General features: G+C 37.8%; 1 protein-coding gene across 8 annotated transcripts in view; it reads left to right on the plus strand.

Moving 5' to 3' along the window:
- Positions 1–22261, plus strand: part of nav1a (neuron navigator 1a) — a 210735-nt gene that overhangs the window by 171790 nt on the left and 16684 nt on the right. For 7 of the 8 annotated variants that reach the window (XM_067371856.1, XM_067371858.1, XM_067371857.1 and 4 more), the window contains 11 exons: positions 3705–4470; positions 5149–5580; positions 10498–10539; positions 10659–10798; positions 13113–13292; positions 14329–14381; positions 15209–15232; positions 17279–17356; positions 17961–18044; positions 21199–21310; positions 21403–21521. In XM_067371856.1, coding sequence (XP_067227957.1) covers positions 3705–4470; positions 5149–5580; positions 10498–10539; positions 10659–10798; positions 13113–13292; positions 14329–14381; positions 15209–15232; positions 17279–17356; positions 17961–18044; positions 21199–21310; positions 21403–21521 — 2030 coding nt within the window. The remainder of the gene's footprint in view (positions 1–3704; positions 4471–5148; positions 5581–10497; positions 10540–10658; positions 10799–13112; positions 13293–14328; positions 14382–15208; positions 15233–17278; positions 17357–17960; positions 18045–21198; positions 21311–21402; positions 21522–22261) is intronic. The other variant, XM_067371860.1, reaches the window with a different exon arrangement.

Here is a 22261-nt window from a genome sequence, read left to right on the forward strand (position 1 = left end):
ACATGATGATGTAACTTGCATAAAGGGTAAATGAATGAATCAGTGAATGAATCTGAATGAGTCTTCTCAGTGAATTAATAAAAAAGACATGCTTAAGCTCAAGATATATTTGAGTTTTTACATATAGGTTAGGGTATGTATACAAAGCACATAGCGTATATTTTATCATCAGCTTGGTATGCGCACAGACATATTTTTCTAACAGTTATGGGCGCTTTCGAAATACACTTTGTGAAGCTTTGAATCCTTTGCGAATCCTTTGTTTCAAAGCAGTGATTGCCATAGTCACTTGATTTGAGTAAACGATGCTTGGTTCAACCACTAGGAGTCGATGAGTGTGAACCCATGAACCAGTGTATATATGGTTTTATAAATTTGTAGACATTTTTAATGACACATTTGTATAATAAAAGGAAGATTTTTAGATAATTAGCCTAATAAACCAAGCACTCCACAAAAACTTTTTTTTTGCATTTACACGTTTTGACCAACAGGCGTCACCAGCGTGTGCCGTGATGAGTGCTTCAAAACGATGATTAATTTTGCGAAACAATTGATTCAAAGTTTTGAAAAGCTTTTCCCATCATTACCATGCATAGTATATACTCAGCTAGTACATGTGTTTTTTCAGCGCTTATTAATTTGTCCACAAGGTGGTAACACTGGCTCTGGCCTTTCCCTGTGTTTGAGTAATGCCTTCTCTGCTATATAGCAAAAAATAAAAACAGTATGTAAAAAGACTAGTATCCAAATTCAACTGATGCAGTAGGTCACATGCCAATGTAAAATACAAAGTTCTGTCATGAAACTCTAGATGGCGCAGGCTGGTAAAGTTATTATTTAACTCAAACTGCTTGTAATCACATCACTCTCTATATGGCACAGCTGAATGGTTCTTGCTGTATCAGTTTGGTGCTCAACATTCCAATACTTAGTCAAAATTTGCTGTAGCAGATGCAGTGCACTTCCAGAAACCCTCCACCTTCCCCAGCTCCACCTGTATAGATCTACTCATTTAATTCATGTACGCTATATTGAACAGCAGCAGCATGTCTTACTTGCTCACAGCAGCGTGATGTGTATGTATTGGCAGTAGCAAGTCCCGAACTTGCTCTGCAGCAGCACCAATAACCAGCAGCGGCGTAGCAGATCTATTCCATCATCTTCAGTACCATGCCAAACACTATGAGAATTGTCATGACAGAACTGTCATAGCTGTCAACTTTTAAAATGTATAGAACACACTTAGTATGCCAACACTTAGTATGCCATTTCAGACATTGCTTTTGTTTCACAACAGAAATAGAACAACTATAACAATTTACTACCATGTTGATGAGTGCTTGTGTAAGGGGATGAATCTTTCGAGTATGTATGTGTTGATCGCCTGTGTTTGAGCATGTTATTATAAATGGTGTATGCATTTTTTAAAATTCCAAACACGAAGTATGAGCAATAGTTATAATGACGTTTGCAGTAATAACAGTCAAATGCGGGGTGTCAGGGAAATGGATCTTAATTATGTCACATTGGACTGACAAATTGTTATTCTAAGACACAATCTTGTATAATAAGACCATGTGTATATTTTGTCGTACAAGCCTACCGTTAAAGTGATGTAGTACCAGGAAAACAAATTACATCTCCATTCCTCTTCTCACAGCTGTATCTCCGTCAGTTTAATAGCTTAACAGTTGGACTCTTTCGATTAGCTATTTTTTCCTCCCTGTCCAATTTTTTCCAGTTTCCATTGATTCTCTCTCTCTTTCGGTTTCTGACTCACTTTTACTGTTTGCCTCCAGTCTAAACAAACGTGTAAAAAAAAAATTTCTTCCTTTCTATCCTTTGATACAATCCTGCTAGTATTTAATCCAGTCATAGTCTGCTAATGGCCTACATTATTCCAACTCAACATTTCTTTTCACATCTAATCTTCATCTCAAGTTGATGTCAGCTGTATTTACTTGTGTTGGCCGCCGTCCTGGGTGGCAGTGGTGTGAATTACAGCGCCTCGTGACAGATGAAATACATGCCGTATTTCACTGTTACGCTATTTTTATTTGTTGTACGGTCTGCTAATTGAGCCGTTTAAATGCTTAAGCTACTCCCGCAAGGTTTTTCGCATACCGTGGATGGCGTTGTTAAACTAAAGCCAATTTTTATGTTTGCGAACAGTCTGTTTGGAGTGTTTTCCCATTCGCCCGGAGATCGAGCCACGATTGCACTAGGGTTTTGGCCCTGTTTTTGCCGCATATTTATAAATATCTCTGAGAGGATCCAGATGGCCATCAGGGTGGGCTTTGTAAGTTCACCCATTTCATGTTGTCAGTACTGTAACAGTTGTGCCGTACCCACTCCGTTTGTTTCTTAAAGAGCTCTATGACTTCAAGGGCCCTCTGTTAAAGTTAAAGTCTTAAATATTCAAGCAGCCTGTCATGTTACAGTTGAGTGAATTGAAGTCAGCAGCATAAGCAGTAATGTCTTTTACCTCATGATGGATTGTATCCATATACTGCATTATTCTAATGAAGCAGCTTGTGCATCTGTTGGTGTGTGTGTGTGTGTGTGTGTGTGTGTGTTTCACGTACATTGTTGTTAAATGAAGTGTAAAAGCTTACTTTAAAGCAGGGTGTGATTGGAGGTCTTTTCTAGGAAACCTTGCAAAATACCCTCAGACCAAAAAATGTCATTTAGTGAAGATTATTTCACTCAATAATTTGAAGAAAATAAGTGTTTCAAAACTAATTTTTGCGCTATTTGCGCGCAGTTGGATGCTTGAACATTTTGAGTTTACTTGCTTCATTCGCACATGAAATTCACTTCACAACAGATGCGAATTTGTGTCATGGGAGGGGCTCTCCCTCTCCTTTAAATATGTGTCCCAGACTCTTCCACTTCGTTCTGCACACTTCCTCTGAATAAACACAACTCAGCGGGAAAGTAGTTGTAAAATACAGCGAATAAGCTCAATTTGCCGGCTTTAGCTAGCTTGTAGTCTCAATATGTATATAGTATAGCTCAAATTGAGTAAAGACCGTTTTTTACAACTTAACAGATTGTCCGACCTCCTCTCTCACTTTCTTCCAAGCAAGATCCTTTTTATTCCTGTTTCTATAAAAGTATGAAGATGTATCGTACAGCGACGATGATTTTGTCCTCCATTGTTGTTTCAGATTTCTGCCTCTGCTCGCTACGTTGTAATCACGTCACTACTAGAGCAAGCTCCTGATTGGTTAACGCGGTGTGAATTTTCGCCAAAGTTCAGATTTTTCAACTTGTGCGATTCGTGCAAATCATGTGTTACACGCGTCAAAGGCCTGAAACGCTCAATTTGCGCCGCCTTATTCGCGTGAATCGTACCGCAGGATGTTTATTTGTGTCTTGCAAATGTAAATCACTCACGCTTAATGCTTCATTCGTGTCTGGTGTGAACGCACCATTATAAAAGTAATATCGCACCTCTCCTCAACAATTGAGGTTGAGTCACTGATTTTATGTAAAAAAATTTTGTTTTTCTGCTTGTACCTTCTCCAATTTGCAGTGTTATTTTTTATGTTTTAATGGGATCACATTAGAAATGTTTGGGAATGTGAAAAAGACCCTTCAAGATCCAAATGCTCTTCTCTTCTGGTCTGATGTTTGTAATAATTCTTCTTGATTATGGTTACTCATGTCTTAATGTGTTTACTTGTGTTTGCTTGCAGTTCCAAAGAATGATCAGCGAGTTGTGGATAAAGCCAAAATGGCAGTGAAAACATCTGGATTACAGCGCTCCAGTTCGGATGCAGGGAAAGATCGTGGTGAGCACCGAAAACCTCCCTCCGGTCTTGTCCGTCCTTCTGCCGGCACGGCAAATTCCTTCGGTTACAAGAAAACTGTTCCAACCACTGGCACTGCCACTGTGCTAACAACTGGTGGAAACGGAGATTCTGCAATTGGGAACAAAACTCCTAAAACCTCTGGTATCCCAGTGAAACCCTCTGCTGGTAGTGTAGGTGGAGGACGAAAGACCAGCCTCGATGTGTCGAACTGTGATCAAGGCTTCATGGCTCCGAATGCACGCAACAACATCCAGTATCGAAGTCTCCCGAGACCTGCTAAGTCTAGCACCTTGAGTCTGACGGGAGGACGGCCTGGCACTCGCCCTGTCAGCAGCAACATGGATGCTGGTCTGCAGGGCCTAAAAACGGTCCCCACCCCATCCAGACTGAAGGAACCAGGCAGTGTGAAGAGCTCCCATCGGGCCAGTACAGGAGGGTGTGGTCCAGTCAACCAGACAGACCGTGAGAAGGAGAAGGCCAAAGCCAAGGCAGTGGCGTCTGACTCTGAGTGTGGCGGAGGGGGCTCGCTCAAGAATGGCACATTGACACCAACACAGAGTGCGCTAGAGCCTCCTTCCAAGCTACTGGGACTTCGGCAACCATCCAGCCTGGGCAAATATTCAGAGCTACCCTCTCCCAACTCTCAGAGGTGAGAAAAACCTCCTTTACATAGCTTCAATCTGCTTTTATTGTCTGGGGTTTTGCACTTGTTCTTTCAATGACAGATAAACAACTTGAAATTGACCACTTAAAATTTTTAATTTATGCTAATACATTTAAGGTTTTCACTATGAAATTGGTATAATGTGTGAGGACTTTTGGGTGAAACACTTGGGTAAACCTTGGATTTGCTAACACAAGTTAGCTAGCAGTCAAATGTGACATTTTTGTAAAAATAAATAAATAAATAAATAAATAAATAAATAAATATATATATATATGTGAAATGTATTATGTAATGTACTCTATCTATCTATCTATCTATCTATCTATCTATCTATCTATCTATCTATCTATCTATCTATCTATCTATCTATCTATCTATCTATCTATCTATCTATCTATCTATCTATCTATCTATCTATCTATCTATCTATCTATCTATCTATCTATCTATCTATCTATCTATCTATCTATCTATCTATCTATCTATCTATCTATCTATCTATCTATCTTTTCCCCCCCCAATTATGAATCACCTATTTATTTATTTATTTATTTATATATTACAGTTGTTTATTTTCGTCACTAATTAAAGTTACTGTTATGTCAATTATTTTAAGACTGATTTTTAATTTATCTCTATATCATGGCATGGGATTCACAGGCCTTCCAGTGCCAGATCTCTGCCCAAACCTGCTCACCTGGACAAAGTCAACTCCAACAGCCTGGACTGTGGGATAATCAATGTGGAGGACCAGCTTCCTCCCAAAGTGCCACCCTTCTCCAAATTACAAGATCTTTCAGGAATTAGCAGCTCAAGTTGTCTGACCCCCAGCCCAGCTCCCATCCTTAACGTCAACTCCTCCGAATGTTTCTCCAGTGCCACCGTGGGTCGAGGGGGCAGTGCTGGTGGTTCTCCCTCACTCTACCCCCGTCTCTCTGGGCTGCATCGTAGCATGGAGTCCTTGTCTCTACAGATGAGCGTGTCTCCAGCAGGTGGCGGTGTGACGGAGCCAAGGCCCAGACATGAGGACAGAGGGACGCTTGGTGGCTGGTCAACAGGAAGCAGGGTTTCACTCACTCTCACGACAGACAGGTGAGGGCATCTCCAGTGATTCCTGCACCTCCTGTCTACATGTTACATGTCTGTGATCACTTCACCAGATAACACAAACTATTCCAGTGTAATATAATATAATATAATATAATATAATATAATATAATATAATATAATATAATATAATATAATATAATATAATATAATATAATTATTGCTTTCAATTGATTAAAAAAATAATAACAATAATTAATTAATACATTTTTTAAAAACATTGGAGTTTTTGATGTGTCTATGAAATTGATTTTTTTTTTTTAAACATTAATTATAGACATTCAACATTACAGTATAACTGAAAGCTGTCAATTTTAACATTTATTAGGCTTTAAAATAAACAACTTTTAATATAAGTGAACTTAAAACAATCTTCACAAACTAGGGCTGAAACGATTCATCGGGTTACTCGATTAACTCAATTACAAAAATTCCTCGAGGCAAAAACTCTGCCTCGAAGCCTCGTTAAATTCCTATTTATATACTATACGCGCAGGGATCTGATTCACACGGACCGTTGTTCATGTTCAGGAAGCACACCATAGCGCGTGACATTTTGAATTTAGTTGGAGCGATGGCGGAGAGTAAAGATAGATATGATGTTTAGCTTTGATGTTTTTAAGTAGTAAACGTATTCACGTTCAATTTTAAGAGAGTAAAGCCTAAAAAAAAGAACCCCTTCACACACACACACGCATGCACCCTCGTCTCTCTCACGCACCAGTCAGACCAATCGCGGCAATGCATCACATATGCTTAAACTTTTTATGTAGCCACGCAACAATAATTACAGTATGCATTTACTGAAAACACAGGGACGTGATGTTGTGATGCGATTTTTCGAACGGATGCTTAACCTAAAATGCACCGGAATGCAAGTGATGCAAGCCAAATGCAGTGTTCTATTGAAAATGATTGTATGTAGGCTATTTCTGCCATACCAAACTGCAATGAAGCAACTGGTCTGACTGGGGCGTCACTCTTCCTCACACACGGCATGCGTTTTTGTTCTCAGGTGGGTAATTTGCAGAAGGTGCAATCCTTTTTTTGTAATGTTGTATTAAGAAGACAAAACTAAGGCCAAATGGCCTTTACTATTTAAGTTTGTATTCATAGTTTTACATGTTATACATGTTTTACAGTAAGTTGACTTAACTGTATTGTTATATAATTGTTGGCACTGGCACTTATAAACACTAAATGGGTAAAAATTGCAATAAATAGGCTTAGTTTTGGTGCCAAATGTTGGAGTTGGAACCAATACCTCTGTTTTTTTTAGAAATAAAAGCCAAATGCTTGATCATTTTACAGCCACATCATTTTCGCTATGCATTATTTGTTTTGATCGTAAAAAAAAAAAATCAGATTAATCGATTAATCGATCGATTAAGTGCTAGATTAGGGCTGGGCGATATATCGAATGCTTTTGTCACGCGCAATTCGTCAGTAAAGCCGGTTCCCTGATTGCCGCTAAATCACCATCACCTACTTTCAAATATAGCGGCATTTAATAGACAGAGCCGTAGATCACTGATAAGCCACGCAATATCGCGTTCAATATCGATATGAAGCGCCGTCGATATTGAACGCGATATTGCGTGGCTTATCAGTGAACTACGGCTCTGTCTATTAAATGCCACTTCATTTGAAAACAGGTGATGGCGATTTAGCGGCAATCAGGGAACCAGCTTTACTGACGAAATGCGCGTGACAAAAGCATTCGATATATCGCCCAGCCCTATGCTAGATTAATCGATTACAAAAAGAATCGATAGCTGCAGCCCTAACATAAACCCATTATAATAAGTGTCATATTTACCCGTGGCCTTCCTTCTGTCTAACAGGCAGGAAATATACAGAAATGAAATAAAGTTATCAAACACTCTACAGTCTTCACTGCATAAATTATAAATTAAATATAGATTAAAGCCTTATTAAAGCTACAATTTTCTCTGTTAGCTTTGTTCTTTGATTAACATTAATGGCAGGCATCACAGCAACTGGTTTATTAGGCTGCTGTCACTTTAAGAGCTGCAGCTGCTGAACATGATGCATATCTGATGCGCATATCTCATTTTCTCACTCTTTAAGTTCATTTAAGATGTTATTTAACTCATTTAAGACAGCCCTTATGAGGTTACTCAACAAAACTGACATTTTGGCATAATTCTGTGAGTTACTGTTTGTTCAAGCATGAAAGAGAGCTCGATACTGGCACATGTCTTTCTGTGAACACGAGTCGTGTGTGTGTCACATGACACGACATTCACAGACAGCATGTTCTCGTTTGTCTTGTGGAGCTTGAATGGTTTAAAAGCATTTGCGTAAATAAGAGCATGATCATATAATGTAATGCTAGCCAAATTATGATGGGGGAAAAAAGCGGTTAATGTCCATTATATTATATTATATTATATTATATTATATTATATTATATTATATTATATTATATTATATTATATTATATTATATTATATTATATTATATTATATTATATTAATTATATTATATTATATTATATTATATTATATTTTAAAAATGTAGTAAATTTATTTTAAAAAATTGAAATTTGCAGGAATTAAATAGAAAAATAGGAATTAATATTGAATTTATCACAGAAAAATAGGAAAATGTCTCTTTAATTACAATACAAAAAATGGGTTTTATAAGGTAGAGTGGGGGAAAATGGCCCCTTATGGTAAAATGCCCCCTACTGTTTTCCCCAAAATAACCACTAGATAAAATTAAGATACATTTTTGTTGTTGCTATGGACTTGTAAGAGTGATGTGGAAGTATTCACACTGGTGACGTAACTGAGAGAAAGTGGATTTCACAGTAACACTGTGTCTACACCAGTGTAGACACGGTGTAAGTGATCTAATTTTCAGCAGTAAGAAAAAAGTGTTTTAAAGCTTGTTGTTTTGCAGAACATCACAGTTACATATGATATGAGAATAAGGCTTGTAGTTAGGGAGTATTTAAGGAAAATATAATTATATATAGCTAACAATATTTTTCAAATAGGCTGATTTTCAGCATGGTTCATTAACAAATATTCATATTTATCTACTGTTATTTTGGCTTGTCTGTAATTTTAAGCTAAAACTGCTTGTACTCTGGACTGCTTTCTCAGAGTGGGGGCATTTTTCACACTTGATTTATAATGTATGTCATTGTCACTGAAAACTAGGATAATTATTCTAGACACATTTAACTTTTCTTTCACAAAAAAAAAAAAAAAAAGTCCTTAAGGGGGACATTTCTACGGAAGCTTGTTTCCGCCATGAAATAAAATAAATAAAAAAGGTTATTGCGACTCTTTATTTATTTATTATTGCGAGAAAAAAAGTCAGAATTGTGAGATATAAAATCACAATTGCGAGTTATAAAGTCAGAATTTGTGGATTTTACAGGGATAATTCACCCATCATGAGCACAAAGGAAGATATTTGGAAGAATGATCTCACCCCCCGTTTACTACCATAACAGGAAAAAGAAATACTATGATAGTCAATGGGGGCAAGATCTGTTTGGTTACTGACATTCTTCTAAATATCTTCATTTGTGTACAGCAGAACAAAGAAATTCATATATGTTTGGAACAACTTGAGGGTGAGTAAATGATGACAGAATTTTCTTTTTTGGGTGAACGATCCCTTTAAGTCAGAATTGCGAGTTATAAAGTCAGAATTGTGATTTGATGATAATGGCATATAAACTCGCAATTCTGAGAAAAAAAGTTGCAATTACCTTTTTTTATTTAGTAGCGGAAACAAGCTTCCATACATTTCCCCCCACTCTACCCTAAATGTTATTAAGGCATTATAATCTGACCTGTTATGTAATATGTTATTTTATATTTAGTTTACAAAAAAAAAAAATAGAAACAAACAAGAAGACTTTTGAGTTCATCTACATCACAAAAAAAAAAAAAAAAAAAAAACTTTGCGCAACCATGGTCATTTCCTGTCTCTCTCCTAAAACAGCAGCCCTTGAATGTAAATGACCACGAGAAAACAAACATATTGGGTGGTGTGTTCAAAGCAGCAGCTCATCACTGGGCGTGCCAGTGGAAACATCTAAAAGCAGCTCACTCTTCCTGTTACCGGGGTTATTTTCACTGCAAGGTTCATACAGCTCTCTGCCACCCATGGCCTCTCTGTTTTTGTGCCGTCTCCTTTATAAAAAAACACCACAAAATTGTTTTAATGCTTGCTTGGTCAGATTAAAAGCTGGACAATAGCTCATGGCCTTAATTTTGCTCATGACTTTTATTGGGCCGCCGTAGAGCTGAAAGGCTAATGAGGGTCATGTGTATCATTAGTTTAATTTGCAGTGACTCTAATAACGTTTCTATTCAGCAACTCATCTCTTTCCATCACAGCTCTTATCCATCGCTTTCTTTATCCATTTCTTCACTAGAGAGATATTAATGAAGACTTGGCAGAGCAGTTTGTGACCATGTTTCTAAATATATCAAAAAATAATTTGTCAGATGACTTACAAAATTAACAGCAATCAAGTCACTTGATTTGGGAATCATTCATGTGTTTAGCACAAGAGGTGCAGGGCAACTTACACACTGAATTTAATACTTGGTGTCAAGTGCTTCTTAATCTTCCTCCACAGAGCCACATCACAGAATTTACATTTATACAGCACATTAGTACTCAGTTCACATGCACCCAAAATTCAAAGCAGAACAATTGCCTATTATGTTAACACTCAGATTATATCTCAGCTAATTATCCCTCTGCCTGAATTACTAATTGCTCATTTTGCTTTACAAATGTCTGTGATCTATTTTTGGAGTGTGATCTCTTCATTTCCATGCATAAGTGTCCTGTCATTTGAATAATGTTCTTTTTTTCACTCTCCTTCTTTTTTTTTTTTTTTTTCAGCTCACAAAGGGACAGAAATACTCTCCCGAAGAAAGGCTTAAGGTACTGATCATTTAACTTTACCTCCGCCGCCTCATTATGGTGCCCCTCTTGATGGGCCAAACGGTTTGTAAGCGGTAGTAAATCCATGAAACTGACGTCACACCCTCATTTCCCATCAGCCAGCACATCTCCTCGCAGGCTGAGGAGGACAGCAAAGAGAGACGTCACTCTCACACCATCTTGAGCTTGACGGAGACGAGCAGTCCGCCACAGTTCCCTTCACCCATACTGACAGGAAAAATGCCGCTGACGAGCATCAGTAAGTGTCTCCACACTTCTACAGCATTAACTGAGTTTTGGGACACCTGCCTTTATGTGCACATGAACTTTAATTCAATTCTCATTTTTCACATTTACATTTCACATTTATTTGTATAGCGCTTTTCACAATGCATATCGTTTCAAAGCAGACATCCCATTCTTAATCCGAAGGGTTTAATATGGAGTTGACCCACCCTTTGCAGCTATAACAGCTTCAACTCTTCTGGGAAGGCTTTCCACAAGGTTTAGGAGTGTGTTTATGGGAATTTTTGACCATTTTTCTAGAAGCACTGATTTTGGCGAGAAGGCCTGGCATGCAGTATCCGCTCTACTTCATCCCAAAGGTGTTCTATCAGGTTGAGGTCAGGACTCTGTGCAGGCCAGTCAAGTTACTCCACATCAAACTCGCTCATCCATGTCTTTATGGATCTTGCACTGGTGTGCAGTCATGTTGGAAAAGGAAGGGGCCATCCCCACACTGCACACTTCCCACAAAGTTGTGAACATGAAATTGTCCAAAATGTCTTGGTATGCTGAAGCATTAAAGGTGCCCTAGAATCAAAAATTTTATTTACCGTGGCATAGTTGAATAACAAGAGTTCAGTACATGGAAATGACATACAGTGAGTCTCAAACATCATTGTTTCCTCCTCCTTATGTAAATCTCATTTGTTTAAAAGACCTCTGAAGAACAGGGAATCTCAATATAACACCGACTGTTACGTAACAGTTGGGATCATTAATATGTACGCCCCCAATATTTGCATATGCCAGCCCATGTTCAAGGCATTACACAAGGGCAGCCAGTATTAACGTCTGGATCTGTGCACGGCTGAATCATCAGGGAGCGCACGATTTAAAGGGGGCGCAGCCTGAATCGGTGTATAGTTAATGATGCCCCAGAATAGGCAGTTAAAAAAATTAATAAAAAAAAATTCTATGGGGTATTTTGAGCTGAAACTTCACAGACACATTCAGGGGACACCTTAGACTTATATTACATCTTGTAAAAACTGGTTCTAGGGCACCTTTAAGAGTTCCTTTCACTGGGACTAAGGGGCCGAGCCCAACCCCTGAAAAACAACCCCACACCATAATCCCCCCTCCACCAAACTTTACACTTGGCACAATGCAGTCAGGCAAGTACTGTTCTCCTGGCAACCGCCAAACCGAGACTCGTCCATCAGATTACCAGACAGAGAAGCGTGATTCATCACTCCAGAGAACACGTCTTCACTGCTCTAGGGTCCAGTGGCGGTGTGCTTTACACCACTGCATCTGATGCTTTGCATTGCATTTGGTGATTTAAGGCTTGGATGCAGCTGCTTGGCCATGGAAACACATTCCATGAAGCTCTCTACGCACTGTTCTTGAGCTAATCTGAAGGCCACACAAAGTTTGGAGGTCTGTAGCTATTGACTCTGTAGACTGTGCGCCTCAGCATGCGCTGACCCCGCTCTGTGATTTTACGTGGCCTACCACTTTGTGGCTGAATTGCTGTTGTTCCCAATTGCTTCCACATTATGATACCACTAACAATTGACCGTGGAATATTTAGTAGTGAGGAAATTTCACGAATGGACTTATTGCACAGGTGGCAACCTATCACGGTACCACGCTTGAATTCACTGAGTTCCAGAGAGCGACCCATTCTTTCACAAATGTTTGTAGAAGCAGTCTGCATGCTTATGTGCTTGATTTTATGCCCACATGGACATTATGCACAATAAGACTGTCTACATATAATAAGTTAATAAAGTTCATTTTGGTTCATGTTTTGCATCCCTGTTTGCTGAAAGTCAACATGAAACAGGAGTTGTGATAGTCTTTTCTTCTCTATTGTGACATATGTCCGAGTGAAACAGCTTCTCAAACAAGAACAAATGTAGGGTGGGACTTGATTTTGTCCATGGGGAATTGATTGGATGATTGTGGTTTGCTATTGGTCGATCTCATGTGAGTGACAAGTTGCCCCACCCTCACGTCATCAGAGAAGAGAAGAGATGAGCTGCAAGAGGGAGGGGAAGTTATTTTGATCAAAGTTTGAGGAAATATGAATTTAAAAAAAATATATATATATATATATATATATATATAATATATAAAATAATGATGTGCACAGGTAAATCATTTATAATAAATACTGCAATATTCCATACAAAAATAAGAATTGGCAATTTGGATTATATGGTGACTTTAACCCATTGAAAAAGATGCATCCCACCAGGCGACATGCAGGACACCTTTCTCCATTGTGCCTTGATTTATATCATATATAAACACTGGCTCCCTCTGCTGTCTGTTATGTGCAGTGACACCAAGTCCCACCTCAGGAACGCCAAGGATGACCAGATCCAACAGCATTCCCACTCAAGAGGCCAGTTTTGAGCTGTATCAGTCCTCACCGCTGGGCAGCACCCTATCGCTTGCAGAGCGACCCAAGAGCATGATCCGATCCGGCTCCTTCAGAGACAGAGAACCCGGCGATGACGGTGAGACATTAGCTTATATGGTTCAGTCTAAATGGGGCATAGAGATGAAATATCTGGAGAACTTCAAATCCCAGAAGGGACAAAATATTACCATTGTCCCCTTTAGCAATAAAGCGCAAAGTAGACTTCATTATTTACATGTGCACAGTTATACACATAGCCTTTCAAAGTATAGTCTTCCAGGCTCCGTCCGAAAACGTAAAAATGCTGCCTTTGAATGTTTTTGAAGCATTGATCATTGTAGCTAATCACAGACATATCTGTTGAGTGTGTGAACACAATGGCCAATCAGAGGTGTTTAAGAATCCACTCAAAATGCTAGCGAAAAAGCTGGCATTTTACTTAAGTCGGTACTTTTGACAACACTGATATCACCAAAGCTAGCTCTATTTTGCTTTAGATTATTAAACTGTTACAGCTCAGAAATCTGTCTGAAATCAGTTTAGAGAGATACCTTCATGCGCAAACACTGCCTATGAATTAATTGCCTTATAAGGCAGCGTGGAAACAAGTCAGCTGCCTAAGTTTTCGGACGCAGCCCCAGTGTCTCTTCCGTTCATTCAGTTTTTTCTTCAAGTATTTTGTAAATCAACAGCCCACCTTGTGGATAAATTAATTAGTGGGAAAAAATTCAATATGATATGTGACTTGAGCTTACGGAGTATTCGTGGTTACAAAAACCAGGCGGTGCGTGTACAGTATGCGTGTACTGTGCTGATAATGAAATTAACAAAAATATGAGTGTATGTGGACCCTAGTGTACGCATAAAAAGTGAAGTATGCTTTGGACTTAAGTGTACTGTATTTTGCCTTTGATCAAAACATTACTAAATTTTCTAACTATTTTTGTGCTAATAGATAGCTCTGTAAACTGGGTGTTATTCTACAAATATTAAAACACAACACAGGATATGTTCAATGAATAATCTGAATTTGCCACAATATAACCTATCCCGTGATTTAGCTATTTTAATGCTTTTAAAATCACACATTTTTGTGTGTTTTTCTCTTTCTGTCTCTATTTTTCCTGCTGCAGTTCATGGCTCGGTGCTCTCACTGGTGTCTAATGCCTCCTCCAGCTACTCCTCGGTAAGTATCCCACCACTTTTTCCCCCCGAACACGTGTCATACGGTGCTAGACTCTCACGAGTGCAGCTCGGCTGGAACTGTCGACTGCTCCTGCTGATTTATTTGACCCTCACAGCAGGGACACTACTAGAAGCTTTCTCTGCTTTCCTTACTGAAAATGGAGTTGTTACTTGAACTGCTGCACATGACACAGGTGCTGATGTGATCTATTGGTTGAATGAAGAACAGGCCTGTTTTTGTACATAAAACAGATTTACACAGTAGTATAAACATCTCAAACAAGTCAAATCACTTCAATCATCAAAAATAAAATATCAAATGTATTTCATTCACTCATTCACTCATAAGTAATACTACTTATCTTGCAGCTAATTAACCCAGTTGTCCTATAAATAGTGAAATAGTTTACTATTGCTTTATTAAAAAATGCATTCCTATCTAGGGCTGCACAGTTAATTGAATAAAAAATAAATCAAGTCTACAATTGAATTAAATAAATAAATATTTTCCATACTTTTGAATTCAAGTAAAATGTGAACACTATTTTGTCACCAAATTTTGGATCAGCTGAAACTGGTCTCAATTTGGTTCTTTTAAAGAGAACAAGTGTGAACACACTTTTATGTGTTTTTATTATCATTTTTTGTGTTTTTATTATCATTTTTATCTTTAATATATGGCAGAAAAAAATTATTTGACCAAATTGTGCAGCCCTGTTCCTGTATTAGATCTTTTCCATTTGTATTTGTTTTTCATCACTATGGACTTCCATTTATTTAGCGTCTTACTGTCTATCTGCAATTCTTTTCTTCCGTGCAATCTCTCAGGCAGAGGAGAGAATTCAGGGCGAGGTGAGTGTCTGTCTCTCTCTCTCGGATTTTCCCTCTCCATCATTCAGAGTTTAATAACCTGTTTTTGTAATACATGTTCTCAGAGATCATAACAGCTAAAGTCAGCTAATGTCAGCATTTTATGTGCCCCTAGTACGCTTTTTCGAATATTACCTTTCATGTAGTGTGTAATATACTGTAGCTATTTCATTTGTAAATGTAAAAGGTCTACAAAGTTTTAAAGTTCAAAGTCTCCTAAAAGAAAGAATCGATTCTGAACTGCCGAAATGAGTCATCAGTAATTCCAGTCTCACTTCCTGTTACAAACCTATATAACAATGTAACAAATTTGGGTAACACTTTATTTTACAGTGTCATTGTTACATATGTTACATGTAGTTACTATATTAATAACTATAAATTATGCATAATTACATGCAACTAACCCTAAACCAAACCCTAATCCTATAGTAAGTATATGTAGTTACTTAATATTACTCAGTAGTTAAATGTATAATTACAGTGTAACAAAGACACCTTAAAATAAAGTGTACCCAAAATTTGCATAATGCCAGCTTATGGTCTTCACTGGTTGCCCGTGAACAATGTCTACTTTGACCCTGAAACACTGTAGTTGTAGCTGAGACTGGAAGAGTTTAGTTCAAGTTGTTGACATCACAACAGACTTGGCCATCTGACCAATTAGAGCAGAGCAGATCAATCACAGCTGACTGGGCCATCATTAGATTCATGTAAACCTATTGTAGACCTCAAAACAAAACCTTTAAAATGGAATAATAGGGACATTTAAACTCTAACACAGCACTAATTGAAAGCCATAAACTGCCATTAGCTGTTCAGAATGCTGTTATGAGATTTCTCTGCTGTGTTTTTGTCAAGTGATGCTTCATTCAATCATAACAGACTGTCCCTGGGTTCAAGGAAATTAGTAACTAACCACTTGCCACATGTTGGTACTCATAATTCCCTCCATGTTCTGTGTTTAATAACTATAATGTGAAGGCATATTCACATCAGTATGATATTTCAGGTGTTGTCTAGTTTTAGTATATTGATGATGTCATGATAATATTTTATTTTCCTGGTGGGAATATGCCTTTACCATTTCATGAGTCTTTCTACTTGATCTATGGATGCAAAAGGAATGTGTCTTACCAAGTTACTTTGAAAAACTGGAAAATATATACTTGGTGAAGTTTTGCATTCCAAATCTGGTGGCTTGAAGTGAGTCTGATTGTGTGTGTTGTTCTGGTCTGGTGTGCATCATGTGAATATACTCGCCATTTGTCTTTTTGTTACATTCAGTTGCATGTATAGAATTTATCAGCCCATTCCAAGTAGAGATAATATAAACAGACACAGTTGCTTTTGGGAGTGCTAAATATCATCTGTCACAGTTTTCCAGCAGCTGCAGTGAGCTTCATCGGCTCATTCTGAATTTAATACTTTAATGTAGGAAAAACAATTTAGAGAATTGTCAAAGTAAATGTGATCATTTAAAGGAATAGTTCACCCAAAAATGAACATTCTGTTATTATTTACTCACACAATGACTATGAATATCATGTAACAACGATCCTTCTTCCATGGAACACAAAAGATGTTCAGAAGAATGTTCTTTTTCTGCTTTTTTTTTTTTTTTTTTTTTTTTAACCTTACAGTAGAAGTCAACAATGACCAGGGTTGTCATGCTCAAAAAATGAATACCCATGTCCGTAGCAATTGTGACTAACGACTTGTACCGTTTTTCATATATAACTATCATATGACTTCAGAATTCTTGTCATGTGGAGTACTTTTATGATTTTTTTTTTTTTTTTTTGAGTATGAGAGCCCTCGCTTGTCATTTTTGTAATCATTGAATTGAACAGAGCAGCCTAACATGTCCTAACCTGTGTTATACTGAAGAAAGTTGTACAGGATTGGAACAACATGAGGATGAGTAATGATGACAGAATTCTCATTTTCAAACTATTCCTTTAAATCTGATGGCACTTTATTTATCAAATTATCTGTTGGTTTACAAGTTTGTGTGTTTCTTCACAGCAAATCCGTAAGCTGAGGAGGGAGCTGGAATCTTCACAGGAGAAGGTGGCCAATCTGACCTCACAGCTGTCTGCTAATGTATGCATACACTGTCAAACACGTATAAAGTTGCTACTGTTTTATATGTATATTACTCTTCAAAAGTTTTGGGTCAGCAAGGTTGTTTAATAATAGTATTATTTATTTAATATATCATTGCTTTAAATTGTAGTATAGTAAAGACATTTATAATGATACAAAAGATTTCTATTTCAAATAAATGCTGTTCTGTTGTACCTTCTATTGAAGTAATCCTGAAAAAATAAAAATTAATTATGGTTTCTACAAAAAAGTATTAAGCAACACAACTGTTTTCATGTGACACTGAAGACTGGAGTAATGATGCTGAAAATTCAGCTTTGATCACAGGAATAAATTAGAGTTTAACATATATTACAATAGAAAATTATTTTAAATTGCAATACTACTTCACAATATTGCTGTTTTTACTGTATTTTTTATTAAATAAATGCAGCCTTTGTGTGCATGAGACTTCTTCAAAAACATTTAAAAATCTTATCGAGCCCAAACTTTTGAAAAGTAGCTCTGAAATATTCCAAACATTCAATTTATTTTTTAATATTATCTTAATTATATGACAGTCACATGTAATGCAATTAAATAGATTTTTTTGCGTTTCTAGGCTAACCTGGTGGCAGCGTTTGAGCAGAGTTTGGCCCTCATGACCTCTCGACTCCAGTCCCTCTCTGTCAGCGCTGAGCAGAAGGTGAGATGTTCATCCTAAAAACACACAAACTCCTGATCAATCTCCACAACCGATGAATTCATATACTATGAAAAACTGGCTTATTCATAACAGTTAAGGCCATGGCACACCAAGCCGACATAAAAGAACTAGCGCCATTGAAAACCGACTCTGCCTTGAAACCCTCGCGTCAACTGAGTCTTGGCAAAAAAGCTGCACTTGAACACACCAAAAGGACTACAGACAACAAACTACAAGCTTGCTTTCATCATTTTCGCTTTTATTCTCATGCACTGACTCATTTATAAAGCTGAACAGCCAATCAGAGTTCTCTGTTTCACCGACAGCGCTAATGCAGATTCAGCATGCTCAATCAGACAAAATACCCCCGACGGGGTGGGCAATATGACCAAAACCTTATATCATGATATGAGTCATTTTATTTCACGATAACAATATATATAACAATATAGTTAAATAAGGTTTTTATATCATCAAAATTTTTGATAACATTGAAATTTCATAATTCTTGTCATCAGCTTACTCAAGCTTACTGAAGATAAGTAAACAGTCATTGATAAAATAAGAAGAAGAAGAAGAAGAAGAAGAAGAAGAAGAAGAAAAAAATAATTGCAAGCAATAGGACAAAGATAGAGCAAAGAAATAGACCTACCTGAAAAACTTCAAGCACTAGAAATAAGAAATACTAGCCTACAGAAATTAAAGTAATCAAATGTATTAAAGAAAAACTGCATATCTTCACTGTGTAAATTAAATATACATTTATTCTTATTAAAGTTAGACAAAAGTGATTGTCAAGAGCATTAAGAGATTTTCTCTTTGTCTTTTGTTGTTTTATTAACAGACAAAGATGACAGCAGGTTTATTAGGCTGCTGTTACTTTAAGACCAATGTCACCCTGATGTCATACACCGATCCGTCTGCACAGCGAACACACATTAAATCTGCAGTGGTTACGTGGTACAGTGGTTATTAAAATTGAAATGATGAGTTTACAAGTAATTACAAGCTCTATAAGCACATGAAAGCTTTTTACAGTTCAGAATCATCATGGTAATTACGACATGGTGTGAACACACCTTTACACATGCGTTTTCTTTCTCAACTGTTTACATTCACTTAAAAGTGCCCTAGAATTGAAAAGTTCAGTAAATGGAAATGACATACAGTGAGTCTCAAACTCCATTGTTTCCTCCTCCTTATGTAAATCTCATTTGTTTAAAAGACCTCCGAAGAACAGGTGAATCTCAGCATAACACCGACTGTTACGTAACAGTCGGGATCATTAATATGCACGCCCCCAATATTTGCATATGCCAGCTCATGTTCAAGGCATTAGTCAAGGGCAGCCAGTATTAACGTCTGGATCTGTGCACAGCTGAATCACCAGACTAGGTAAGCAAGCAAGAATAATAGCGAAAAATGGCAGATAGAGCAATAATAACTGACATGATCCATGATATCATGATATTTTTAGTGATATTTGTAAATTGTCTTTCTAAATGTTTCCTTAGCATGTTGCTAATGTACTGTTAAATGTGGTTAAAGTTACTATCATTTATTACTATATTCACAGAGCCGTCGCTATTTTCATTTTTAAACACTTGCAGTCTGCATAATGCACAAACACATCTTCATTCTTTACAAATCTCTCCAACAGTGTGTAATGTTAGCTTTAGCCATGGAGCACAGCCTCAAACTCATTCAGAATCAAATGTAAACATCCAAATAAATAATATACTCACATGATCCGATGCATGCATGCAGCATGCATGACGAACATTTTGTAAAGATCCATTTTGAGGTTTATATTAGCTGTGTGAACATTGTTTATGCTGTTTAAGGCAGTCGCGAGCTCAGGGGCAGGGAGCGCGAGGATTTAAAGGGGCCGCAGCCTGAATCGGCGCATATTTAATGATGCCCCAAAAGACGCAGTTAAAAAAATTAATTAAAAAAAAAAAAACTATGTGGTATTTTGAGCTGAAACTTCACAGACACATTCAGGGGACACCTTAGACTTATATTACATCTTGTGAAAAAAACATTCTAGGGCACCTTTAAGACATTTACTCACAAAGACGGGCATTTTGACACATAAGTGTGTGTATTTGACCCAACAAGGCAGCAAAAAGAACTCAGTTCTGTACTCACATGCTCTATAAGCTGCGGCTTCATGTGCAGGCATCTCTCAGACAGCACTCAGACAGTGCACACATATAGCAAAATGAGTTCTCTTTTGCTGCTTATTGCATTACAGTGGTTTAAAATTACTTGATGGCGCAGCACAGCAACTTCACGTGAGCATAACCGCGATAGAGGCGATAGTCCAAAATGTCTACCAGTTAATCATGTCTACGGGCACATCGCCCACCCCCAGATCCAACTAGTGCTGACAGTGCTGAACACACTGCAGAAACTGGGCTGGCCGATGCTCAACGACAGCCAACCAATGACTTTGTGTTTCAGTGCCGTTAGAGCAGTAGCATTTTATATTATGAGGGAGTAGAACCTGTGAGATGTCAAAACAACATAGTTCTACTGATTTCATACAAGGACACTAGAACACCAAAACCCAGCATCATAGTTTAAAAACCAAAAACAATCATATTACATATTACCCGACAGATTACCCAAACCTCAACTGTCCTTTTAGCACCCATAAGCTACATTAAGTCTACCACACAGAGTCACTGAGAGTGAAAGAGCAAATTCGGGTCAAATTATGACTGAATGGAGGTTGGGGGTTGCTGGCTTTTCCATACTCCAAATTTTTGAGTGCGTGAATCACGGATGCTCATGGCACATTGCCCTCTGTGAAAGAGGCAGCCAGTCTAGAAAGCTTTTCCTGCAAGGCAGTGACCCGGATTCATCGATTCATGCGACCCTAGAGATTGTTTCAGTGATTCAGAGAAAGCAAATGATGTTGAGAGATACTAGTGATGCACAGCTGGAGGACATTTTGTAGACATCCCTGTGGCTACGTCTGCTGTAAATGTCATTGGTCAAGTGCCGGCAGTAACTCATTGTCGAAAGCAGAAGTTAACCTACATTTGTTTGGAAAAGCGTCAGTAGCAGTGCTTTGGGGAATGTTAATTTTAATGTTTATGCTTTAAATGGATGTGCACAGACTAAATAAAGCCGTATTTCTCCATAGGACACTGAGTTATTGGACCTGAGAGAAACAATCGAGAGCCTTAAAACCAAGAACATGGAGGCACAGGCCGTCATCCAAGTCGCCCTCAATAATCCTGATGTTGCCCCCAAAGGTGAGAACAGGACAAATGCACTTCGAATTGTGTTTTAGCTCAATATATGATTAATATGTTACCAAACAAAAGTTCTTTATCCCTTCTCTCAGAGTTGCGAATCAGGAGGCAAAACTCATCCGAGAGCATCTCTAGTCTGAACAGCATTACCAGCCACTCCAGTGTGGGCAGCCTGAAAGACGATGCCAAGAAAAAGAAGAAAAAGAGCTGGGTAAGCTGAAAAAGAGGAGCCATTCTTTCTTTGACTAGCCATGTCACTTAGATAAATTACTGTGGATATTATTATCTGCAAGTGCGTAACCTCAGTTTTCATGTATTCTTCTTTTGTAAATCTCTAAGGTCTGTGAGGTAAGTTTATAAGTCTCTCTGAGAGAATGTTCTTTGTCATTATGTGTTGTTTCTAACCACTCTACAAAGCTCCGTGTCCACAGGTTTCCATTGGTACAGCTCCTCTGACAGTCACTTCAGCTTATACTACATTTGTAAACTATTATATGTTACAACAGTTAAGGGGTGAATTCACTAAGCAATTAGCACATGGTATTTAAGTGCAAAATTTGCAAAAATCCTTTTTTCTGCACTTAGAAACCATGTTACAAATGCACTTAACCGTCTAGTCACCGATGGTGAATGACAAAATGACCTAAATCCATACACTAGACTCTAACAGACAGTTCAGTGCATGAGGTGTCCGTTTTTGGTTAAAATTTAGTACATCATTTAGGTATTTGAAGTGCACTTTTCCTTTTTGGAAATTTTAAGTGCGGACGCATTACTCACATTATTTAGACTACAAAATGACATAAAATAGTGCATAAGTAAGCAAATTGGGACTCACCTCAGGTTCTAAGAACTGACAAAATGGGGACCCACAAGATGTTGCATTTGCGCCACGATCTGAATTGCATTAAAGGATTAGTTCACTTTCAAATAAAATGTTCCTGATAATTT

The sequence above is a fragment of the Chanodichthys erythropterus genome, chromosome 20 (assembly GCF_024489055.1).
Source record: "Chanodichthys erythropterus isolate Z2021 chromosome 20, ASM2448905v1, whole genome shotgun sequence".
NCBI lineage: Eukaryota > Metazoa > Chordata > Actinopteri > Cypriniformes > Xenocyprididae > Chanodichthys > Chanodichthys erythropterus.